The sequence below is a fragment of the Channa argus genome, chromosome 8 (assembly GCF_033026475.1).
Source record: "Channa argus isolate prfri chromosome 8, Channa argus male v1.0, whole genome shotgun sequence".
NCBI classification, from domain to species: domain Eukaryota; kingdom Metazoa; phylum Chordata; class Actinopteri; order Anabantiformes; family Channidae; genus Channa; species Channa argus.
This window is the reverse complement of record NC_090204.1, coordinates 17,122,137-17,147,565: the sequence shown is the minus strand read 5'-3', so window position 1 is coordinate 17,147,565 and position 25,429 is coordinate 17,122,137. Positions and strand designations below refer to the sequence as shown.

At 41.9% G+C, this 25,429-nt stretch overlaps 2 protein-coding genes across 6 annotated transcripts in view; one reads left to right on the top strand and one right to left on the bottom strand.

Annotated features, from left to right (window-relative positions):
* Window positions 1-2: 2 nt before the first annotated feature.
* Window positions 3-10,088, bottom strand: c8h1orf53 (chromosome 8 C1orf53 homolog). Of its 2 annotated transcripts, XM_067513581.1 has the most exons (4): window positions 9,508-10,088; window positions 7,334-7,435; window positions 5,794-5,894; window positions 3-1,594 (listed from the first exon to the last, which is right to left on the bottom strand). In XM_067513581.1, the coding sequence occupies exons 1-3, from the start codon at window positions 9,799-9,801 to the stop codon at window positions 5,823-5,825; spliced, it is 468 nt and encodes a 155-aa protein (XP_067369682.1). In that variant the 5' UTR covers window positions 9,802-10,088; the 3' UTR covers window positions 3-1,594; window positions 5,794-5,822. The 2 variants fall into 2 exon arrangements, with proteins under 2 accessions (XP_067369682.1, XP_067369681.1); XM_067513580.1 differs by lacking the exon at window positions 3-1,594 and having other exon boundaries at window positions 5,498-5,894; window positions 9,508-10,087.
* A 3,681-nt stretch (window positions 10,089-13,769) lies between these two features.
* Window positions 13,770-25,429, top strand: part of dennd1b (DENN/MADD domain containing 1B) — a 101,544-nt gene continuing 89,884 nt past the window's right edge. For 2 of the 4 annotated variants that reach the window (XM_067512942.1, XM_067512941.1), the window contains exons 1-2: window positions 13,787-14,076; window positions 14,690-14,754. In XM_067512942.1, coding sequence (XP_067369043.1) covers window positions 14,060-14,076; window positions 14,690-14,754 — 82 coding nt within the window. In that variant the 5' untranslated portion in view covers window positions 13,787-14,059. Of the gene's footprint in view, window positions 14,077-14,689; window positions 14,755-25,429 lie in introns of all 4 variants that reach the window. The other 2 variants (XM_067512943.1, XM_067512944.1) reach the window with 2 other exon arrangements.

Sequence of the window (25,429 nt, the reverse complement as noted above, 5' to 3'; positions counted from 1 at the left end):
AAATTAGAGACATGTTTAATCAGAAATGGAATTAAAAAAAAAAATAATAATAATCAGAACGTACATCACGAGTATCGCTCATGCATAAGTTCACACAGTAGGAGATGGAGGTCAGTGAGTACAGTTACAGCTCTAGTTTCACTGGTTGAAGAGCAGAGGTTTGTGTGAATAAATAATGGGTCTATAGCCAAACTAGTTCAATCACTCTGACAAAGATGAGGAGCACAGCAACACACGCCTGCGGAAAAATAAATACCAAATCGAATTTTTTTGTTTTTTAAGTGCTCATTAATTTCAGAATTTTACGTATTTCAATCAAGTGGACTTAGATCCGGGTAAAGGAAAATTACCTAATACCTTTTTATGGATGGAAAATTAATAATTTATGCCATGAAAATGATACAGATGTAAAATAAAAAATATTTAAACAGATTTTAAAATAATCACAGGGGAACCTCTGGTCTTTTAAAAAGCAACATTAAATTAATTTAAGCCTTGGCTCCATTTTTTGTTTCCCATGAGTTGTGAGGTATATGCCTCTCAGTCTATATCACCTGGAGAATGGAGCTTCATTTACATTTAATGCAACATTGAGTATGTAACCATTCTCCCAACATTTGGCCTCATGTTGCAGCATCTAATAAATAAAGAAATGCTGATGAAAAATTCACACCACTGCTTAATAATGTCGAGATTGGAGTGAATATAAATATTGTTTATGTAATAATGATAGTTTTACACTGCCTAAAAACTATTTTAAAATAATATTGATTATGTAAAAAAATGAAAGATTTAATTGTATTGGAGTTGTTATTATACTGTGAATTACTGGGTTGTTTTGCACCTGACATGACAACAAGCCATTAAATGAGAACTAAGTGTAAAACTGTTTAAAGTGCACAATGCCTCCACCTGCACTGTATATTTACTGGTAACATGGCAAAGGGAGGTCATCCAGGAAATAGGATGTCCCACACCTACTCGCACTGGCCACATGGTGAATGACACACACAGGTGGACTGATTCCAACTCACAACAAGTGAAGAGGATATTGTATGAGTGAGAGCAGTGGATCTGGGAGCAAAGGGTGACAGTTAATTCCACTTCTCTACTGCCTGCATAAATGATCATGTGCCATACTGCTAACAGTCATTTTGCTCTTCTCCTTCCGCCTGGTTTGACATCACAATGTATCTCATCAATAATGCAACGGCACCGAGATCCATTTCACTGTGTACCACAACGCGTACTGCGCACACTGCATGATACCCAGGCAGGCTCTGCAGCATGCTTGGTTCAACGGTGTAACCACAGACACAGCGCCAGCCAGGATGCCTGCCTGCCTGCCTCTCTAGCTCCTCTCTGCTGAAGGGCATGGCGGTTCCATTACCACACATCCAGAGTTCATCTGGAGTTATCATTTCTGGGTCACCTCAAGTGACACTCACGGTCGTGCAGAGGGAGCTCTCAGTCACTCCCCAAGCGTGGCCAGAAAAAGGAGCAGGCAAGGAGTCGAAGTGAGGCAAAGGATGGAGGAGTAGGCGGGAAGGCTCTCCCAGGATCCTCTGTGGTGCAGGGAACCACGGGCTAAACACTGACAGAATGAAGGAGAAGGAGTGGGAAGGGAGAGGGATGGGGGGTTTGGGGAGGAGGAGGAGGAGGAGGAGGAGGAGGAAGAACAGAGGGAGGAGTGAAGCACTGTAAAGCTGTATCCCAGTCACATGTACCCCAGTCACATGAGCCTGTGTGGGTAGGTGAGAGGATGATGAGACATCCTGGAAATATTTACAAACACACAGTGGACATGGCTTCATAATTACTGGGGGAGAGGAAATATCAAGATTCACAAGCAGGGATGAAATATAGCCATGGTACAGATTTTATTGCTGAGGCCTAGAATTAAAACGTCTCGCAGCACTTTAGAAAAATAATGACAGACATGTATAAGCCTATAAATAGCTTTGTCGAGCGTCTCAATCCACATGTATCCTGTTTTTCACTTCTATCCTTATTTTCTTGCTCACTTTTTCCCCTCTCCTCCAACTCCCTGCTTCTTCCACTTTCTCTTTCTGCCTCTTCCAACCAACTCTCCCCCGCCTCCCTTTAGCCCGCTCAGCACCACCATCCCTCCACCTTCACTCCCCATACCTCCCTCCACCCCTCCTTCGATCTCCTCCCTGCTCTGCTCTGCTGGAGCTCAAATCACAACCCCAGTCCCTGGCAGATGGAGGATAGGAGAGAGAAGCTCTTAACTAGCCAGCCTGAGCCTCTGCTCTCTGCACACCAACTGCTGCCTGCCTCCCCTCCCTGCCTCCAGAACAGCTCCAACTGCACACTGCCACCTTCACACATACACACACCGCCCCTTCCTCCATCTCCTTTGGGAACAGAGCATCCTCCTGGGGAATGGTGTGCATATTAGTCCATATCTGGCCACACTAGAAAGGACATGGAAACATAATAGATGGATGTTCTTTATCACTATATAACCTTATGGAGCAAAGCGGCTTTTTGGAGGAGACACACCAGTTTAGGTGATGCTTGTGTGTGTTGTTATGTTGTCAAACAGGCTCCTTCCTTTCTACTTCAACCATTCGTTAAAAACAGGGACTCCGAAGAAAACATAATGTCAAATAAGTTAGAGGTTGGATGGTGCAGATGCACAGATCCACATGCGTGCACGCACACACACACACACACACACACACACACACACACACACACACACACACACACACACACACACACACACACACACACACACACACACACAGTGGCAGCACTTGTCATGTTAGTGCAGATAGGAAATCACAGATATGAGTGCATCAGTACAGAACCTGAAGGGAAATAAACAGGCCAAAGTGCTCTTGCCCCCGACTTTCCTTTTATCTGGGCTCATCTGGCGGCCACAACTCGGCCTGGCATGAGTCTGACCACCAGTTGCGGTCTGAGGGAGAAACCGCTCCTCTGTGCTATTTGCAGCCCCGTCTGTCCAAAGGAATCTGGTGTGCTGACTGTCACTCACTGGCCATGTGTGTTTTTTATCACTAATTCTACCACAGGGATCCGGTTGTCCATATGACCACTGTGGAGGCTGCTGCCCCGAGGCGAGCTGACATTGTCTGTGTAGAACGACCAGACGTTGATGTAGGGGCTGCTCGAATGCTGCTTGAATATCAAGACACGCGCACGTATCCACATGTGCGCGCACACACACACACACAAATGTGTACAGCTGTGCCTGGCCAATTGCTGAGACTGATGTTCCTTTCAGCCATCATACGGCTGACACTCAAGTTTTTTTTTTCTTCCCCGCCAACCCTGTGTCAGTTCCTGGCTGGTTTGGCCAACAGTGATGGAGACACTGTAACTGACTGTGGTTAGGGCCATTGGCCGCAGGGCTGCTGTGCCTGTTTTTAGATGGAGAGGGGGAAGTTGAGAGAGAGGAGGGGGCTGCTTGGCCTGTCAACTGGTTGTGACTGGAGCCTGTCTGGTCACAGATCCAAACTGGACAGCTCTGTCTTTCTCTGCGGCTAGTGCCATCATCCTGTAGAAAGGCACATGGTATATGGCTGCCACTCTGCTCCAGCATAGCATATGCTCCAGCTGAAGGTCAGAGATGTTCAGTCCAAAATGCCTGAAATAAACACCTCACATGTCTGGTTGGCTGTTGCAACTTGGGAGCACATCTGCACTGAGGGAGTACAACTGCCTGTGTAGGCGATGTGTGTGCATGAGTGTATATACTGACTTTAAAACTTTAAAACATTCCAGATTTTCTTTTCCTGATTTCTTTGGCTTTGCATTATATAGGCAAATCAACAATCGTGAATAAGCAACACTGAGACATTTCCTAAACAATATCAACTTAACAAATACATATACTTAACAATAGGACGAGAAATAGAAAAATAACTATTTAGGCTAAACATTTTAAATTTTTTATATCACCTACATGACATCTACCAATCAATCACACAACGGAGACAAGATGCACTAAAACAAAACGCACTGTTTCTAAACATACTTTATGATTGACCCGTGTGGCGGAAGTGGTAGATTTTCAAGTAAATTTCACTATAAATCTGTCGAAGGAATTGCTGTGTTGTTTGTGTCTAAGTCACCAACTGCTAGGCAAGAACGCGATGAAGAAGAAAAAAAAAAAAACATTTCAAACTGTGCCATCACTGGATTGGGAAGACGTGGAAGGATGAGGCAGACATGAAAGTTGGCCTATTTCATGGTCAGGCTGCGGGACCGCCGAGGCCCTGAATGGCAATGCATCTACTTTAATGTGACAGACAAGTCCCTAGGCAAAACCCGCAGAGCCGCGGCAGGCAAGCGGGCCCAGGTACTTGATGAGTGTGACACCTTCACCGTCCCCCTGTAGAAATGTTGCTGCCGCACGCTCCGCTGCCTCGGTTTAGAATAACACCAAATAAATTCGCCTCTCATCCCGCCTGACGACCCGTCCCCCAGAACCTGTCCTCCCCAGCACTGTTGGGATCATGAATCTCCTTGTAGCCGCTCACAGGGCTTTGCTCCGATCACTAAGCACTTGCCTTTGGGACCCACCTGCCGAGGAAAATTGTGGCCGCGCCAGTAGGCGGCTGCGACAGGATTCCGCGGCAGACACATCCTCTCATCCCGACGATGTTTGCCCAATCAGGCGGAGACAGGCGAGTGTGTGTGGCAGGTTCAGAGCGAGCGCCTGAAGGCATCGCGCTGCTTTCCCACATGCACGCACAAATCAAGTGGCACATCTTTCCTAAACATCTCTTGCACGCACAGGTAGTGCTGTATGAGCGCTTGACCTTATCTTGTACTATTACTGTGAGCTACAAGATGCGGTGTTTAATACAACCTTTATTCTATATTGGCCTATTAGGAGCCACATGGTGCTCTCATGGAGTAAGCCTGCCTATGCATGTGTGCGTCTAAGCCTGCTCATGAACATGAGCTGATCTATTGCAGTGCTGGGATAAGAGGGCCCAGGAGTTCATTAGGCTGCAGCTCAGGAGAGCAGCCGCAGGGAGCTGTGCTGTAGCCAAGTGTTGCCAGGAGGCTGAGCTGTGGGTCTGGTGGGGAGGGCTGCTGTTGATGTCCATGGCATGTTTGTTAACAGCCTGATTCCATCAAGTGGTGTAAAAGCAGCACAGCCAAGTGTGAGGGCTGACCCTTGGCCCCAGACTATTTTTAACAACACAGTATTTCAGTCAAAGGTAGACAGTTCAGTCGAACACTTGTGGGGTGTAAATGATGCTAATATTCATGCAGTAGTACATTTGGGAGAAAAATAACAAGAGGTGCAAAGCAAAAGAGCACAAGATTCCATCTGACTATCTACAGTTAGTTTCGCTTATATGCCCTTTATCTTGAGGGCGAAGATCTAAAATGCTCTTTCAGTTTTCATCTCCATACTCCCACAACCCTGGTAAATGCATCAGAGGAGCAGAATACCACAAAATATTAAATACTCCTGAAGAAAACGAAAAACGAAGCTCAAGGCATTTCATTGGACATTTGAGAAAAATGTCTGAAAAATATAACAAAACAAAAATGTGATAAAAGGCTATTTTACATGAGGTTCTAGTGAACTAACCTCCTTCCTTCTCTTGTGAGAATGAAAATAATCCTAAGAATAGTTGTGATGCATAGGAGGTAAGTATTGCACAGACACTAGCCATATTTCATCATTTGGTACAATGCTAAAAATGACTCTCAAGTAGTCCAAATAACGACAGGCAGAAGACAAGCAATGTGTGGTGGGTTCCATTATAAACAGGGCCTTACATTTCACCTTTGGTATGAGTCTGTCAGGCCTACACATAAAATAAAGAATTGAACTGTTTCTTCATTGCAGGGTCCTTCACGTTGACTTGGCCATATGGACACTAGGGGAGAAAAAGAAATGATTAAGTTGTGTTAAATGGCTACATGTGGAGCAGAGCTTTAGTCACACTGAGAACAAGACACGAGCATGTACAGGGCAAAGCATACCAGACGAGCCAAGCTTAAAAGTGGGAAAGCAGAAAAGACTGAGGCAGAGGTACATCGGACTGAACCGCACACAGCACAGGAGGACAGAATGAGGGAAGACGGAATGGGATGGAGCCAGGCAAGACAACAACATAAGACAGAGTGGGACAGGATGGGAAAGGATGGTGACTGGATAAACCTGAACAGTTCTCACCAGGACATAACAAATGAGTACCTCGGGGCTAAAGTGAACATGAAACCCCTCCTGCTTCTCGCTCTTACCCCATTTACAAAGTGTTTACAACAGTTAAAGAGTGAAAATGTTACAAGCATCTTACAATCACCTGTAGGACTGATCATGAATGCATCACAATATAAAACCTTTTCCTCTTGAGCTTCAAGCCAATAAAATGACCATCTTTAAATAAATCAAGTCTTTAAAAATGTAACACACACCGGTTGAACTGATGGTATACCCTAGGGATGTGCATGAATAATCGATGATTCCATTTGATTTAATCTAAACTCTTTCCCTGTGTGCTACACACGGAGTGGATGGGCAGGTGGGAGATGTGTCAGCAGCAGATTCGGCAAGACAAAGCACAGTCCGGTGTTACTCTACTCAGTAGGCAAACAAAATTAAGTGCTCATCATACCTCCAATCAAAAGTTCTAATTCGCATTCCCTCATATAATCTCAAGAAAAAAAAAAGACCCGGGGAGGGAACGTTTCAGCAAATGTTCACAAAAAAAGTTAACATACACCAAGTTGTTGCACAGCCATTCGTGTGGTTTACATCGGCTAATCTGTCACTATCTTCCTCCTGTTTCTCCTCGCAGTCCTGTAAGGGTCTCATTGACAAGACAGCAGTGATGTACACCATTGTCATCCATGCTCTTTATTGTTCTTCCCACTGTTTTGTAGTGTCCCCTTCAAGTAACAAGGAACACACCGAGTGAGCAGTGACTGAATATATATAGAGTAAAATGATTGTGAGTGTTACATAGTAGCAATATACAGTGAAATGATCTCTGTTGATTAAATCAATTCATCACCCTGTTCAGTACCATGGACAGCTGATGTGAAGATGCTGTTAGCAGACATGTACAGAAACTTTTTATGTTGCGATATGTTGTGATGTGTTGGGTGTATAAATTTAGGAGCATCTGTCAAAATGCTTTCAGAAAACACAGTTGATGTCTAAGGTAAATTAGTACTTGGGAAAAGGGCTCATAACTGAACTGAAGAAGGGGGGATGCAACAGGACAAACATGAACAGCAAAGACTGAATGGAAAGAAAAACAATTGCAGCAATATAAAAAAAATGATGCAAAACAGAAAACGATGAGCTTACATGTCGGCAACCACTGCCACAGCATTTCCCTCTCTGAAGGTGGGCATACTCTGTGAACACCTTGTACCCGCTGGAAGGGTCGACATACATCTGCTTCTTTGCCTGAACATAATGGAGATACGCTGGGGTCACACACCCACATACTTAACAATTTACAGTACATATACACACCCAAACACAGAGGGACATGTGAGCATAATGCTGAATATGAATGTATACATAGAAACAGATTGTTTTGGGTCAAGGAGAAGAGGGAATGGATGACCTCTACGCATAGAAACAGCTGTAAGATGGAAGTATAATTCTTATGATGTTACTAATTAATTAGTGCTGTCCTTTTGTGTGCAATTGAGTAGGTGAGAAACTGCAATCATTAATCAAATGGGAGCTGTAATATGGCACCGTAATAAGTTTGTTTTTGTTCACTTCAGGACGCATGAAAACATTTTAGACACAATGATTCTTTTATTCACACCATAATTCATCTTACACGGCTTCACAAACACCCTCTGTAAGTGAAAAACACTGAAGTCCTCTTCCATTCCTCGGGAAGTTCGAAAATGTCATCTCTCAGTCTGTTTCAAAGTGAGAGGCCACTAGCTGGTGAGCTTTGACAGGCCATAAAGGGAAAAAGGCCCCAGGCCTTTTGGTGACATGGCCTGTCATTTCACATGCCATTGCAGGGCCACATAGTGAAGCTGGCATAGCTGGGCCCCCTCTGCATTGTGCTTTTCCCACCCAGGCCCTACCACTCTTCTCAGGTCGCGGCCAACTTGCCTCAACTTCATCCACACTCAGAAGCACAATATTTACAACAGATAAGCCTCGAGGCATGAAGATGACACCTATTCACCACTGCCATCAGCACAGCGCTCAGTGGCTCTGTTTGATGGAGAAGCATGTAAGATTTGGTGAATATGATGGGTCTGACAAAAACAGTAATCATCATTATGCACTGTGCAGAGAGTGCTGGACATACTGTAACATTGGAGCACAATGGTTTAGAGAAAACGGCAACAATTAGAAAATACCTTCAGGCTACCATTGACAAGGTTTTGCAACACATGTCCTTAATCCACACACAGTCCTTTTGTTAGACGATTCAGAAAATAATCGCTTTTTATACACGGGGAGTAAGAGTGCAAATAGTGAACCTTGTATTAAAACAAAGAAATTATCAACCATTAAAAGCACTTTTAGTAATTAAAATTACAGCAAATGTTGTTAAGGACCCTTGGGGACTGCTTTGGGGACTGCTGTGCTCTGGAGATGCACCACAGCTGGCATGTCATCATGCTGCCGCTGCTGCTGCTGCTGGTACAGTACCAGCTTTAATAAACAATGTTGGTGTTGGTCCAATATTATCTGGAGTTATGACATTTGGCTTTTTGTGTTCGAGTTTAATGTTTGCTTGTCAATTTAAGGAGCAGATCACTTATGAAATGAAACGGTGTCATTTCTGTCATGTCTGACATGATTATCAGCGAGGTTTAGAAAATACTGAATATTGATGTTTGCTGCAAAAATCTTTACAGCTGACCTCATATAGATTGAATTTGTTCTGGCAAATCACTTTGCTGAGTTAAAACACCTGTGTTATTTTCATTGCAGCACTGCCGTTTTATAGTAGTTTTCTTCACTGATGACAAACATTAATATGTTTTAACTGTGCTCGGGTGTACACACGGTGGTGTTAAATGTTGAGGTGGGCAGGGGTCAGTGTATGCAGGCCCATACAGGGCAAGCTGAGATGCACTGTATGTTCCCACACCTGTCAATCATTTTTTCCCATACTGATTCCCTGCCCACCACAACCTTAAAACCACCTGGTGGATTTAATGTTGAGGCTGATCCGTGTACCTGTCATTAAATGCTCTGAAAAATTGAAACACATCTTCTTATAACACGTTTGGCTGATAAAACAGCATTCCTACTTAGGTAACATTCTAAATTTTATCGATAAAAATTGATAGCCTCATTTCCAAATTACAAATTTGCCTCAGTGGGCTTCACATGGTGGTACCGCTACTGTTAATGAGCGGATCAATTCAGAGCAAAAATGTATGAAACATTATAACCAATACCAAGGATGTGCCACAGCAATGAATCATGCCTAATGGTGGTAATGTAATTGAACAACATGACATTATCGGATGTGACGTGATGCATCTCACCTCACATGCCTCTCTATGGATCCTATGGGTGATCAACTCCTCCTCTGTGAACTTTCTAGGGGCGTGTTGGTTTGCAGCCCCCGTGCTGCCTGTCACCTCCTCACTGGACTCCGCTTCACTCCTGTCTCCATTGATCCGCAACACGCCGCTGTCGCCGCTGTCGCCGCGTAGTCGCTTCGGGCTTCCTTGTGAGAGCTTCGGTATTGACATCGTTACAAGTCGCTCATTAAAGTGGACATGGAGAAAAATCAATCTGCTCAGAAACGCCGTGCTCGGGTAATGTTTATGAAACATGCTCCAGTTTAAAACCACCGGGTCTAGTTTAAAATCCTGGCTTAAAGTTGTCAAGGCTGAGACTTATAGTCCTTTGACACGTCTTCGCGTTTGTCCAAAAACAGTATGTTTACCGGAAAACAAACCCTCTGGTGATTATATACAGTGACGACTGCTAAATTATTAAACATTATGAAGTATTTTTGTCAAAGCCGGTCCACGGTGCATGTTTATGTTCTGTGTTGTGGCTGCACAGATACGAGTGTCACTTCCTCATTTGCCCCCTCGTCACATTGGTCACATGTTAAGGACTCTTAACACTGATCCGCTGGTCCACACAGCGCCTCTGCTGTCTCCAAGCAGCTACTAAAGACTCTCAGCTGATTGGGGATAAAAACAAACAAACTACACTTTACTGATAGATGCATAGCGCAAAACAACAACAACAACAACGTCAAAACCATCAGTGCATTATTGCATATTATTATGCCAGGTAATCAGTGATTAAACAAACCGTGAGATCCAGTCACTGGTCAGCAGAAAGACACCAAAGCCAATAAAACTAAATACCCAAACTTTTGGGAAAATGTTACAGTAGTATTATATTATAATACTACTTTCATAATCTACAGAGCAAGTTTTGAGCTCTTGTCATTGTCCAAGAAATATTACATTTTGCCAATCAAACTATTGTATAACTGTACAGGTGGTAAATCAGTCAGGTGAATCTCCCCAAGGAATAAAAGCCTATTGTTTTTCTCCTCGATTGCATTGAGCCGCAAACAAAGACAGCTTCTCCTAATGTGAAAGTTAATGTGGGGACTTGGACTAAACAGTTTAAGGTTGATGAGTGGACATTAATGAGTCCACTCAAGGTTATCCACTGCTGTAAGGCACCTCTGATGATGTGTCTATTCCGGAATTCTGGGTAATGTAACCTGACAAGTGTCTTTTCACTGACATTGTTGGGTCAATTTACCCTCAGACAAATTGCACATCCCTGGTAAAATTATGTGTGCAGACCTACGATGGGAAGCACGGTGGACATAGGACAGCAGATGCTCTTCCAAGCCTGATCATTATTCTTTTTTAATTAAAAGTAGAATAAAGCTGATATGATTGCAACCTGAGTGCAATCATATCGTATACTGTATACACAGTGATGGTATACTGCAAAAATAAGCAGATGAACGTAAGATTACAGCGATGTTTTATAGCCCACATTTACTGTGCAATGGAACAATTTGTGCTGCAGGTCAGGCTGTATTTTCCCAATCTAAACCTTTGCTGTATATTTTCTTGTAAGTGACATTTCAACTCAGCAAGATAAATCGCTTGCACCTCAGCTGAGCCTCAGCTCGGTTACATCTTCAAAGCCTTCCTAAAATACATTTTCCGAGCCCGAGAAGGACAATGGGACACTGTTTTAGATTCTCTTCAATGAATATAATCTGGGACTGTTTACAGTGGTTCCCAGTACATAAGACTCATAAGAGATTTATGTGTGTATGTGTTTCTTATTGTAGTTGTGCTTCTCTGTGTGTATGTGTGCCTGTTGGTTTCTGTTAAGACAGCAGCCCTGCCATTATCATTTCATATGGATGCCTGAAACAGCATGCCCCAGTCTGCTGCCACTTAATTACCTTCCAGTCAGCCTGAAGAAATCTGGCTCGGATCCAGACGGACTCTCTAGAGAGGAGAGAGAGGTACACCTAAGCCATTGGTTTCAATTTACCCAGGGACAAATATTGCTTAAAACCCCACATTCCATGCTGAGGTCCACCCTAAAACAGAATTTATATTACACCGAATATCTGTGATGTGGTTCAGTAAAGACAAAATGAAAAATATCTCCCTCAAGATGGAAGTCTGAGGATCACCATACGTAATGATTATGTCATCTCAGGTGTCGCTGTAGTGGGGTGGTCCACTGACAGATTGGTGACTTTGTGGAATCAGCATTTTTATTTAAGCTGTTGCACCCTAATTAGGTTTAGCTCAGTGGAAATTACACCTCTGATAAAGAACATGTGCCCATGAAACAACAAGCTGCCCCATTTAACTGCTGAACTGTATAACATTTATTTTAGGGTGGATTAGCCCTTGACCATGCCAGTGACTCAGCTGATTTACTGAGGAACATGTTTCAAGTTCAGTCCTAGAACAGATTGTAAGAGTCACATGACTCTGTATACTGGGTTTAACACAGACAGTTTCTAATAATCTAAAAGCTAATATAACTGGGTTCAGCTTTGCAACTTCAGCATTTGTTTCATGCATGGACTACTGTTATCTAAGATGGTTTCTGTAAATAGCACACTCACACGCATGGCATGCTCTAATTATGCAGAGGAAAGTCATGTTATCATTCCAGCCTTTTTCAGTCTTCCGGTGTGCAGCACAGTTGGATCTGCTGGCCACTGACGGCTAAGCAACTGTTGAGGGTTAGGGGCCTTACTAAGGGCATTTCGGGGGGGTGATGAGGGAGCGGGAAGCTTGTTCTTAGACTTTCTCTCACTCAGATCAAGCTCATACACTTCTAGTCACAAGTGGTTGTCTGTCTGTCTGTTTTGGCGCTGAGGTACACTGAAGAACTGTCCAGGGTGTACCACGCCGCTCCTCCTATGACAGCTGGGATAGGCACCAGCACCCAACCCCACCCCCTGCACAGACATTTTTTAAGAAAGGTCCACAAAACTAGGACTAGAAGGGTAGGTTCACTGCTACTGTATTCTAATGGTCTAATTTCTTTAACATGTTTGCATCCAGTCAAATTTAAAAAAAGAATAGATCTGTAGTCAACCTGGATCTCTGGGGAACATTGTCTGTAGGGGTACCTATAGTTGCATTCTTTCCCTATGTGAAAATGTAGTCCTATTTCAACCAAGAAAAAGTGTTGTTATAAGTCCCAAGAATTGCCAGACTCTGCAGTTCCCTTACATTTCTGTAACATTCTAGTACCTTACAGTATCTACAAGGAAGAGGAGACTGACATTTTAGCCAGAACCCTAAATGCAATTGAAAGTCAGCATTGCTCCTATGTTATCCCATGATTCTTAGATGTGCCTATAACTGTCTCTGTGCTTATAACCCTGTAGGTGATAACCCAGCTCTGTTATTTGTTGACAGGTTGTTTGGCAGCCCCCAAGTGGCAGAAAAAAATACTTTGATATTAACTTTTTATCCTTTGAGCCAGTGGTTTGAGAAACTTTTCATAGAATATGTATTATGTTTTGCATTTCTCTTCTTCTTCTTTTTAAATGATTTGTCAATTTTTTTATCGTTTCTAAATTAATCTTATTTTCAACAATCATTACACAGCCAATACAACCAACAGTGAATCGTCTCTATTAACTGTTCAGTGAATGTAGAGTTGTCCAAAATGCTCAGAATTACTGTAAATATTTGCTGTGGTCGTTTTTACAGCAGCTGACTCTGGCTTACTTCTGTAAAAGTTACTGTAAATAATCTCCACAATCACACAATTTGGTATGAGGAAATACTGTATGTCACCCAGTTAAGCTTGTGTCTAGCTGATGTGTCTTTGAACATTTATGAACAGCAGAGGTCCACAGCATGACGAGCAAACGAATTTGGTTTGCAGACTGAGGAACACTAAAGGGATTGTTATAAATAAAGTTAATTAGAAAAATGATTATCAAAATAGTTTCAGACAACTTTCTGCCAACTTTGCCAATTTTAGCTCTAGTGTACTGGTACTACTAATAGGGACCCAAAAATACATTTTTGCTCTGGGCCCCTGAGGAGGTTAATGTGGGCATGGCTCTGCAGTCTGGGTTTTATTAGTAGTGCATCTCTACCTAAAATGTATTAACGGCTTTGAAGCTCTCACGTCACAGCTGAATTACTGAAAATGCATTCGTGTTGGAAAACACGTTTGTTTTATCAGGATCATGAAACACATGTATCAGATCTAGCGATCTTAACTTCTAACGGAAGAAAAGATGCTCGCAGGCAAGGTGCTCGTTCATCGGACGCGCTGACGTCACCAAATCTTTGACAGCACTTCCTGGTATGCTGTTTGTTGTGGGAAATAGCCACTGTGGTGCTGAACCGGGGGGGATTCAGGCCACAGTAAACGGCAGGAAAAAAAGGGCAGACTGCTACGATACCCCACTTCCAGGCATGCCGTCGCCTCGGCTTTCGACCGGCATCAGATAATTAAGGCAGACGAAGTGACTGTTCAGACTGAGGAAGAACGAGGTGGATAATTACCGACAGCCAGCAGAGCAGAGCTGTCGCGATGTTGTAGCTAAACATGGACAGCAGAATAAAGTAAGCCTCTTAAGTTTGCATGTTTTCTTCCGTTTTGGTGTAGAACTGCCGAGCTAGCGTCTAACGTGTGGCCCAGACTCGTAACGTTAGCTTAAATCGGGGCTGAATACGAAGGACTGTTTGTTGTAATGTGTGCCATCATCTCCAGCCGTGGATTTAACCGTCAGGCCAGCTGGCTCGACAGCACGTTTAGGATGCTGCTCCGTCCACTAGCTGACCACCAATTAGCAGCTCCGCTAGCCGAGCAGACCGGTTTAAGTCGGATACATGAAGACACGACACCGATCGACCGGTCTCGGGTCGCGTGACCTAGATTTTTCAGAGATAAAACAACTTCGAATTTATTTACACACAGACTGAAGCACTTTCAGCTTTAACTAACCTGCTGTTATTGACATAGTCGGAATGTTGACAGTGTGACTCAAGAAAGTTAAGTAGGACAAGTCAGGACAGGTAGGACCGAGAATATTCTGTAACATTGCATTTGATGACATTTCCCAGCAAAGCATTTGTGGTATGCGCCAGTGCTGAATACACACTTGTTGACACGAATCCATCGTAAAAACAGCTGCCTCCTCTAACCCCAGAGTAACCAGTGTTTCATTGGTTTCAGGGAGAATCCAGAAAGAACATTTGATCTGGTTGTACAGGTGGAATGTCCAACATCTGAAAATGAGGGTAAGTGTTGTGATGTGTTGACTGTGTCTTCCCGTCATCTTCATCGTTTAGAGAAGTAAAACAAAACAAGTTTCTAAATGTCTGAACTTTAAGAGTAAGTAAGCATTATAGCTAATACACTGCCACTGTATTCGGTAATTTTCATAATCAGTTAATAATCAAAGTATTGTTTCAACAGTGACTTGGTAAAGTGTCACTGCCTTTGAGTGTCATTGTAAAATGAAATATCTTTGGTTTCATTCTGTTGTTAAGACACAACAGGAGAATTGACATTAAATGTATTTTGAGCAATTCTGATGACCACATATTCATTTGTGCCATTTAACAAGTAAGAATGTAATGCATTCCTGTTTTACAGCATCTTTTTTAAGTGTTAGATGAGGAAAGTATGTGCCAGAGGTATCCCAGTATGTGTGCAGAAATTACTGTTCATAGTGTAATTACAGTTATTGTAAGGCTGCACAGTCAAGCTGTCCTGCAACGTTGTCAGTAGAGTGTCTGAGTGCACTTTCACCGTACTTTCAGCCAGATAGTGACTGTCACTAAACTATACTGAACGCCCAAGTGTAGATGCATTGACGAGGGCAAACATTATGTCTGGGGTGGTATTACGAGTGTCTTTTCTGTCAGCAGCCTAAGAATTGTTGTGTTATTAAACCTGACAATGAGTTCACCATTGCAGGCTTTTCTCTTGTTACTGTGACCACAAAGATTGTTTCAGAAAGATCATGCTTGGGTCAGCAAGCTGCATTAACAGTTGTGCTGTTTACACTGGTCAAACATTCCAGGCGCAGTGCTCAGGAGAAAAACTGGTCAGACTACAGGCAGGAAAATGACTGTGGCCACTGAAGAACAAGACTATATTCTACCTTTATGTATACAGGAAATAAAACAACTCATATTTCACTTCAATATTTAGTGTTCCCCATAAGAAAAATATCATGTGAAAACATTTTCAGTGCATATTAGACCAGCTGTCTTATTCTGTCCATTCCATTTTGACATTAAAGAGGTGTTATGTGGATGGTTCACTTGTGCAGCTGCTGAGCTGTCCAGAGTAGATTCAAAGTTGTCCATGGTAATAGTTCTGATAATAGTTTTTAAACCAAACTCATAAACCACCGTCCTTCACTATAATAACGGACTTCCCCCCCTGTATAATCTGGTGTCAGACTCATATCCGGACTCCTGGTCCCTGGAGGACAACTACAGAGCAATGTTTGCACAGCCCTAAGGTCAAGTGGAGCATATACTGCTCATTCATTTAAAAAAAAAAGTGCCTCTCCAGTTTTGGTCAGTCCTGATTGGCTTTAAGAACATCCCTATTGAGGAAGTTGCTGTGACGTAGATGTATACCCGCTCCATCAGGGCCTAATGTTTGTGGTAGAGCAGTTTCAGATAGTTATATGACTATGGAATCGCTTCTCTGTGAATCATATCCGTATCCCTTTCTTTAAATTACCTTCAGCTGAAGTCTGTACAAAACTGAATTGACACTTACATTTTTTACAACAGCTGAGTGGATTCATTGTGAATATTACATAAGCATACATGTTGCAAGAATCTAAACTGGCTTATTCTGTATCATTGTACATACTTTAATTTGGAGCAGAATGGGTTAATCCTGTGGGTTATAACAGACTTGCTTTGTCCATGCTGTAAAACCTCCACACACCACAAACTAGATTTGTTTCTCTTACAGACAAACATTAGGTACGTTGCCAAAAAGCACCACTTTAGATTCACACATTATCTTCCCACTACCTTACAGAGGCAAACAAACAACAGTGCAACCATGATAGACTATAATTAAATTGTCATAGCAACATGGTGTGGAATATTTGAGCAATGGGAGAAGTGGTGGAAGGTTTCAGCTTGCTCATATTTCTCATATCTCCTCTTCACAGTTTAGACAATAGAAGTTTAATTTTAGATTGATTTTGGCTGCATTTCAGTTGCTGTATACACACACTACCAATATGTTTACTGTGCTGTCCTTTAAAAGCTGACTATAAGGGTACCTTTTTTTGTGACTAGTAAGTTTGGTGTTTTTGCAGGGTTTTGCGGGAACCACACGAGTGTTTTGCCACTTTCACCACATCCTGGTCCCATGGGTCTGAAAAGTGATACAAATGTGATGCATAGCATGATACCAGTGTAGTTTAGAGAGTACTTCCCTTTGTTAGTTGTAGTCATGATCAAACGGCAGTTTACAAGCCTGTGCTTTAGGCTGATAAAAATAGCTTGGTTTGTTTTAGATGGTCAGCACGTCCTTCAGCTTCCTGTGTTAACTGGGTTTCACACCTTCTGTAGTTGTACTAATGTGTATGCAGATGACACTCACATTTGCAGAGAGGCCTGCATTAAGCCTGGTTTTTATTACGTTGTACCCCACTGACCTTTTTAAAATTGTTATCCCATAGTAGATTGCTTGCTCATTATAAAGTTATCATTTTGGCATAGGAGTCCACAACTTAATATTTCAAAACTTAATAGTGCAAAATGTATTTATAATTCTTATGTTACCAATTAATCAGTTCCAGTCAATTGTTTTTATTTCTGTAGTGCCATTTCACAACACAGTCATCTCAAGGCACCTGATATAGTTAATACAACATAACACAACCAAGATTTTACATAATTATAGCGAAAACCTAGCGAAGTGCCCCCTTGAGCAAGAACTAGTAATCTGTCAGTACAGTGACTTCATAAGTTATTATGAAGCCCTAAATATATATAAGTGGATAAAAAATATATCAACTAACAAAGAGTAAAACATCTATTTGCGGAGTAGATTTGAATGAATGGATCTTTGCTGACATACCATGTAACCGTGATACCCGAGATGTGTCCACCTCGAGGAGTTGTTATGGAAATTAATGACGCGTTTACATGCATTTAGGTAACCAGGGTACTCAGAAAAATCCGCTTATATGGGTAATCAGGAAACAGTCTTTGCATATGCTTATGAAACCTGGTTACTGGTTATTTGGTATATATGTGACAGAAGAGTTAACCTGATTACTCCTCCACCTCGGGACTCATTTTCGAAGCCTGGCGCACAGATGTCAAATGTGAAGTCATTGGAAATGCTGCTTTCTGACTTCTTTTTTTGAGGGTGTGTAAGTTAATGGCTGCAGATTGACAGTGTAAGAGGAGAGAATGGAAAATAACAGGGCGACACACACAGGTGATTCATAGTGAGAACTGTCCAAATTTTAAAAAGCCACAGAAAAATGTACTTACTTGTACAAGGTACATAAGTGTTAGGTGTCAGTTACAATTTAGGCAGACTTGATGAGGTGGCTTGTCTCGTTAATGATCTCTCTTTGCATTCAGTCTTTTACTCAGCTGCCTAACTAGAAACCTGATTTATGTGCATACATGGCAAAGAAATCAGCATCCTTTGACAGAAATCTACCTGGAGGAAACCAGGTTTTTCTAATTCCTTACCCCGGTTTCGGAAACCAGCTTTTCCCTTTACGTGACATTTAAGAAATCAGCTTTTCCAGGAAAGCCGTCCACGTAAACGCATTCACTGGTGAAGTCGTGATAGACAACAACATCACCACAGTAAAATGTTTTGCTTGATTACTCTTCAACAGTTGTTTACTGTAACCAAACTGAATTATGTGCCTGTAACCTGCACATTTTATTTAACCACTGCTCTGTGGCGTCGTCCTACTTAATGAAGTCTAGGCTATGAAATCATGCACGTACTGTATATTATAGAAAAATAGACTGTTGGATTATTTGGAAAATTTGTAGTACCTTTGCGTTTAAAATAAGTTTTTTTCTTTATGCTTTTAATTATGTCCTACAAACAAATATGGCAGTATTTATTTATACTCTTTTTGTGCATATTGTGTCTCAAATGATATGACATCTTTAGCAATAAGCATCATTTATTGTCATTGACAGTTGATTATAAAAATCAGAAATACGTTATTTGTCAAGTGTCTTGGTGTTTATTGGAGAGTCACATATGTGGGGATGGGGGATGCCAGCTTCTTCTCTAAAAATCCATAAGTACCTCCACTGTTTTTAGAGCATTGAGCTCTAAGATTTTTTGGCTGAAGCAGGTCATTAAGTGAACGATTTTCCACTTGTATGCAGACCTCCCACCCTCGGCACCCTTGGCACCCTCGGACGTGACTCAAATGAGGTTGGCGTCCTCAAGACATTTCAGAAGCTGGACAGAATGGTGTGTTGAGGTGTAGCTGTTAGTGTACAGGGAGAAGAGTATGGGGGAAAAGACCACACCCTTGTTTAGAGCCAATGCTGATGGTTAGGGGGTTAAAGACATGTTTGCTTAGTTTCACGTGCTGCTTCCTGTGAGAGGAACTTTGTGATCCACCTGCAGGTAACTACAGCACACTGCTGTTTATAGGGTTTTATAAGATTCCTGAAGGCCTGTGATGTTCAGCCAACACAGCCGTTCAGCTGCTCTGAAAGATATAACTTTTATTGTTACTGATGCATAACATTTGTCCCCAAGATGGTCTGATTCAAAGGCATTCAGATCATGTTTTTGGTCTCACTGTGGTCAAGAAGAGCACAACTAATCTGTATGTATGGAACTGAAGCCATGTGATTTCAGAATTGTTTACTACCCCAGTGATTCTGTTCTGGCTGGACATGTGCCAAATATTCCTCCCATGGGCAGGTTTGAATTTACTTGTGTTTTGGCATAAAACATCAGTGCTGCAGGTAATAACACAAAAGTCCCTCACCTTACAAATTAATTTGATTAAAACACTGCCGCTAAAAATGTCTGTACCTGAAATTTTACATTTTACGACTGAATTGTTGCTGAGTTATTAAAAAAGAATGAAAATAAATCTCACAGCTACAGTACAGCGGTGGCAATGTTCATATTTGGACTTGGCTCCGCATTTCTAACCATGGATGTGTGGATAGATGACAGACGCTGGCCCTTTTTCCTCATGCAGGTCCATGGAGACCTGGCCTCCCTGTTCAGCCCGAGCTCAGTTCCGCTTAGCTCTGTTGGCTCAGTGCTCTGTGGATACTCAGGCTGTGAGCGAGCGTTGCCTGAGATCGTGACTGGCATGCTAGCTACTAGCAGCCCTGGCTACATAAAGCCATATTGATGTGGTTCCAGGATGCTGCCAAAGCTAGCAGATGATGCTGTGGCTGCCAAGACAGTAGGTGGGGACAGATGCTACCTGTCCTCACCCACTCCATCCCGCCAGATTGTTACGACTAACAAAGCAATAAACGTAATAGTTCAGCATCAATTTCACAGGAACATTCATGCAGCCATTAGGGGAGTGATCGACTGTTTAAGAATACCTTAACGAGGGCGGCTTGGTTAGCACCGATGACTCCCAGGACTAAGGTCTTGGGCTTGAAACCAGCCCTGGCTCTTCTCTGAGTGTTTTGCTTTGCAAGCTCTGTGTGTGTGTGTGTGTGTCTTGTGTGTGTGTGTGTGTCTGTGTATGCTTGAGTTTTCTTTTTCTGCATTCCTCCCACAGCTCAGACATGCAGGTCAGATCAGTTGGGAGCTCAGGCTTGTCCCTTTTCTGTGCTCTCTAATAGATTGACATTCTGTACAGGGGGTTTCCCTGCCTCCACCTCTCTGAAACAAACAAACAGAATTAAATCAGTGAATTCAAGCACATTTTATTTACATGGGCCAAAATCAAAAATCACAAATTTGCGTCAAAGGGCTTTACAATCAATACAACGTCTTTCTAGCCTGAGAGGATGAATGAAGGCACTTGTTATCTTGCTAGCCTGTCAGTTTTATACTGTTGAGCTTGTGTTTCTCTTTTTTTTCTTTTACTTTTTTTTCTTTTTTTAGGCAGAGACAGTGACAGACAGTGTCTGTCTCGATATCTTGTAATGTTTTTTTTTTTTATACTAGAGTTAAAATATCCTGCAGGAGGTTCTGCTGTTAATATATAAGTGTACTTGCGTAGGTTATAGGATGATTTCTATAGATATTCAAAAAGCAAAACTACAGTACTACGTTGCGTTTATGCCTTTCCCTCCATCGCATTCCTTGTATAGCCTCACTTTGTCCAAATGTGGAAAAGCTACTTTTTTCCGTATCCTAAGAACATTTTCGCTAAGACCCGGAGGTCTCACAGTGTCACCTACTATTCGCTAGTTAGTTATCAATCTGCTTCATTCTCTGCTGTAGCCCCCTCAAGCAGCACTGTGGTGTTCCGTTTTTTTCCTTTGGCTTTCAACCCTTCTCATTTCCACCCTTCATATTCACAGAGCAAAACTCCTATGTAGTAGAACTTTTAGAAAAGGTTGAACATTGACATTCTGCAAAATGTCAGAATTGCTCCTTGACCTAAGCTTTGCCAGTTCTGCGGTCTGATTGGATTCCGGCTGCGTGTTGAGTTCACCATGGGCTCACACTCAGACGGGAGGCCATTGGAGTACTAACAGATGCCATAGCAGCAAGGAGGGTGTTGATTGGTCATTAGAGAGGCCACACTTCTCCACTCACACTCCTGAGAGGACCCCTGGGTCTCACACTTTGTTTATCTCAAAACCCTTCTGCCTTTCTCTTTTATCTAACCCATATGACTTTGTTAAATTGGCTCTTTTAAACAGAATCAGATACCATCCAAGTCTGTGTTGTTCTTCATCTGATTCTGCTGAATCGAATTGAGGAAGTCTCTCAACTTCCCTGCTATGGTATGGTAATGACCGCAGTGCAGTGTGAGTGAACTTTGAGAAATCCCCTCCCACTCTATGTTCTTTGAGTGTCTATAGTATTATATTTGACCCACAGTCCAATACCAATATCTTTCCATGTCTGCACTCAGGGTGAGAGTCAGTGGAAATGTGGATAGTAAAAATCTTAAATTAAGCCCATTTTAGATTGGAATAGGCAACTTCGCTTTGTTGATGGTTATTGTTCTAGAAAAAAGGGAAAGTTCCTTAGTAATAACTAAGCCTTTTATCTGCTCCAGCACAAACAAAGTGGACATTTTACTGTTGTTTCTTTTTTTATATTTACATTTTTACAAATCAATTGTAGACTATTTTTTAATATATCTTCTGGGTTTCATCCCAGTTTCACAAGATGGGCTTGTGTTTTGATTCCAATTATCCACATGACAAAGTCGGCCAGTTAGTTACTGCTTTTCTCTGTGCTCTCAAACTTTGTTCTTTTGTTTATGTCTGGAGTCATTTGTAGTTCCGGACATGCCGTTACTCATCCTCATCATTGACTGTGAAGTGGCCTGCTGCTTACTGGGTCTAGTTCCAGCTCTTTTCATATTTAAAATAGGATGCAGCATGTGTCCTCAAATTACTGCCCTGTTTTGTTGTACACTACCTTAAAGTAAAAACCTGTGTCAGCTGTTAAACCCTGAAGAGTTTGTCATTCAGGCAGGAGGGTTTGAAAGAGCATGGTCTATTAGTGTGGACATAAAACTGTTGCCATTCTGTGTTCATTGATTCTGTCAAGGAACAGCTGACTTTACACATAAATCGCATATCGTGCCTCTTGTCTGATCCGTTCTTCCTTTCGCGTAATATTTATGTATTTTTTTTATTTTTTGATCACACTTTGTCACAAACAAGGTGCCATCCTTCTCACCCCCCTTTCTCATTATCGCTCAATATGTCGGGGTCAGACGGGGGCATTTGAGAAAAATGGAGTGAACAGGTCACTGGGACTTTTCAGGTGGTACTATGTGAACCTGCTGCACTCGTGTTTTGACACGCGCACACACGTACATAAACATCCACTGCCATTGGGATAGCTGCAAGTGGATGTCTTTGCTCTTTCTACCTAATGCATAAGATCAGATTGGCCAAATCATGAAGATCTAGGGCAAAAAGAGATGACACGAGGCAGCACTGTAGGGAAGAATGGTGGAGAGAGGAAGAAGAGGTGGTGGATATGCTGATGGTAGTAGTCTGTCAAAGAAAGGTGAGATATTAAAATATCCCACCCACTCGTGTGGTTTCAACTGTTTTTTGTGTGAATGTGTGATAGCACATATGTTAAAAGTAAATGTTGCAGTTTTTGCATATGTGTGTGTGTGTGTGTGTGTGTATATATATATATGTGTGTGTGTGTGTGTATGTGTGTGTATATATATATATATATATATATATATATATGTGTGTGTGTGTGTGTGTATGTGTATGTGTGTATGTGTCTATTTGCATGTCTGCATGGAGCTGTGCATTAGAGAGAGAGAGAGAGAGAGCAGCAAGAGCTGCAGGAGGCTCATCTGAATTCACTGATGCTGCCAGATGGGGAGAACATGGAAAGACTTCTAGGCACTGACGCTCACAAGCTATTTTTAGATTTCCCCTTTCTGTGGCAAAGAAGCAGGGAAAAGTGGGGACCGGATCAATAATTTAAAATGAGAAGATTTTGATGAATGTAGAAGAGTTTCATCATATCATCCTCACATGGAGCCTTATAGCATTGTTGCTTGTAGCTTATTTTTTGCCTGTGTGTGTGTTTGCGTATGTGCGATGCATCGTTGAGTGACAGATCATTTATTCCCCTGTGACCACTCTTAAGCTCCAAAGGGCTGTGGGAAATTTTATGTTTAGAAATAAATAGATGAACAAAGGCTAAGGTAATGTCCAACTGAAATTAGCTTCTAAAAAAACCCTAGTGGCATGTATGAGCTCTTTCACACGCATTGTATCATGGATGACTATTGATGTGCTATATGTACAGCACAACAGATGGCACAAGCAGATACAACCAAACGCACACAGTTACTCACCCACAAACACACCAAACCAATTATAAGTCAAAGAACAACGATTGGCTAGTTCTTATGTGTGTAATACCAATGTGGCCTAGTTTAGCCAACAAATGAACAGGATTAGTGCAGCTCCTGCATGTAGCTGTAGTGATGTTAATCTGTCCTAGTCTGGTAAATTGGATTTGATAATTAAAAAAGAAAAAGAAAAATTTGCTTAAAAATATGGTTAATGTTATGACCGTTATGTTTAGCAGATTCTATGATGACATGAGTTAAACAGGGTTTGGGTTTGATCTGCTTCTCACGTGGGGGCTGTTTTTTTCTTGTGTGCCAAGAGAATGATATACCAGAAGCCCATGAAGCTTTTCATCCAAAATCCCAACAACATCAAACAAGATGCCACTTTTTCTGAAATGTTCCTACAAGAGCATTTGCCTGTAAAAGGTTTAGTACAGGATTTCTGAATGTCATAACCAGATGAGCATCTTATTTGATAATGAATTGTTTAAAGAAAATGGAAAAAAATGCACATGCGCACAAAATCATGTGAATGATTTTACAGTAAATTCTCAAGGATACCTGGCATTGTGTAAACAGCCCTTTTAGACAGATAAATAAAATGCAGGAAAAGAGAGACATTGCTTCAAAAGTCTCAGGATGTGTTTTTTGGTCGCACAGCAATGCTGACATAGTCTGATGTGAAATGATCTAAAAGGCAGAAATTTATTTTCCCCAATTAAGGAAATCAACCTACTTATTGACATGATATGACTCCTGGTATCTTGACATCTAGACTGTTGTCCTTTAGACCTTAATTTTGTGGCCAAGGCCAAACCCAAGTCAAGCAGCACTAGTATTACAAGCCTGCTGTCTGTGCTGTCATTTCAGCTTCTGTCCTCACTGTTTACATGTCAACAGCTTTGCCCTTAGGCTATGTCTCCTCACTCAGTGCTTCTCCTATGTTCCCTAACACTACACAATTATCGTGAAGATAATGGCGTTTACATGCGTGTAGTGGCCCTATTGGCCCCTTTAATTTAGGTTCTGGCCTATTTTTCAGGGACAAAAAATATAGGTCAACCTTGATGCCTTTGTGAATGTCTGAGACCATTTATCACTGCAAGTCATTAAATTCATCGAAAGCCTTTGTTTTTGTACAGACACACACACACACACACACACACACACACACACACACACACACATACACACCAATGCTTCTGTCACCTTCATGTACCTTTCAGATCTTCCTGTCCACTTTAGTAGTGATCTCTATCAAACTAGAATTTACAGTACAACCTGGGTACTGTGTGAATGTGGGTGAAAAGGAATTAAAGCCTGAAACAGCCTGAAATTAATGGGTCCAATGCAGATAAAATGTGTGTTTATTAGCCCACATCAGATGCATATTTGTGTGTGAAAGTGGGTGTAGTTTTGTTGACATGCCTTAGCCTTGTCTGCTGAATCACTTGTTGGCTATGTCTGTTTTTCCATATTCCTTCGAGACTCGGACAATATGCATATGGTTGAGATATGCACAGTTCTCTCAATGCATTACATAAAAATGAGGTGAATTATGTTCAGATAAAGGAAACAAAGCAATATCTTGTTCTGTTTGCAGTGAAAATCGCACCATCCAAAGTAAATTGTTGCCCTTAGAAGTTAGGGCTGTCCAAAATGTATCCAAATACACCACCTTTTCTAATGGCCCTGGTGTCTATGTATCAGTGTATGTTTGAGTGGTTTGATAGTATTTGTCCAGTGTTTTTCTGTCCCTCACCTCTGCAGAGCATTGAGACCCGTGTGAATGTGTTAAGGATTAGGCAATATTGTACGCTTTTAACAGATACAGATGAGTTGTCATCCCTGTGGAAAGACTGGCTGGCTGGCTGACTGACTGTCTGACTGAGAGCTGTCTGTCTGTCAGCCTTTGCATGTGAACTTCAAATCACAGC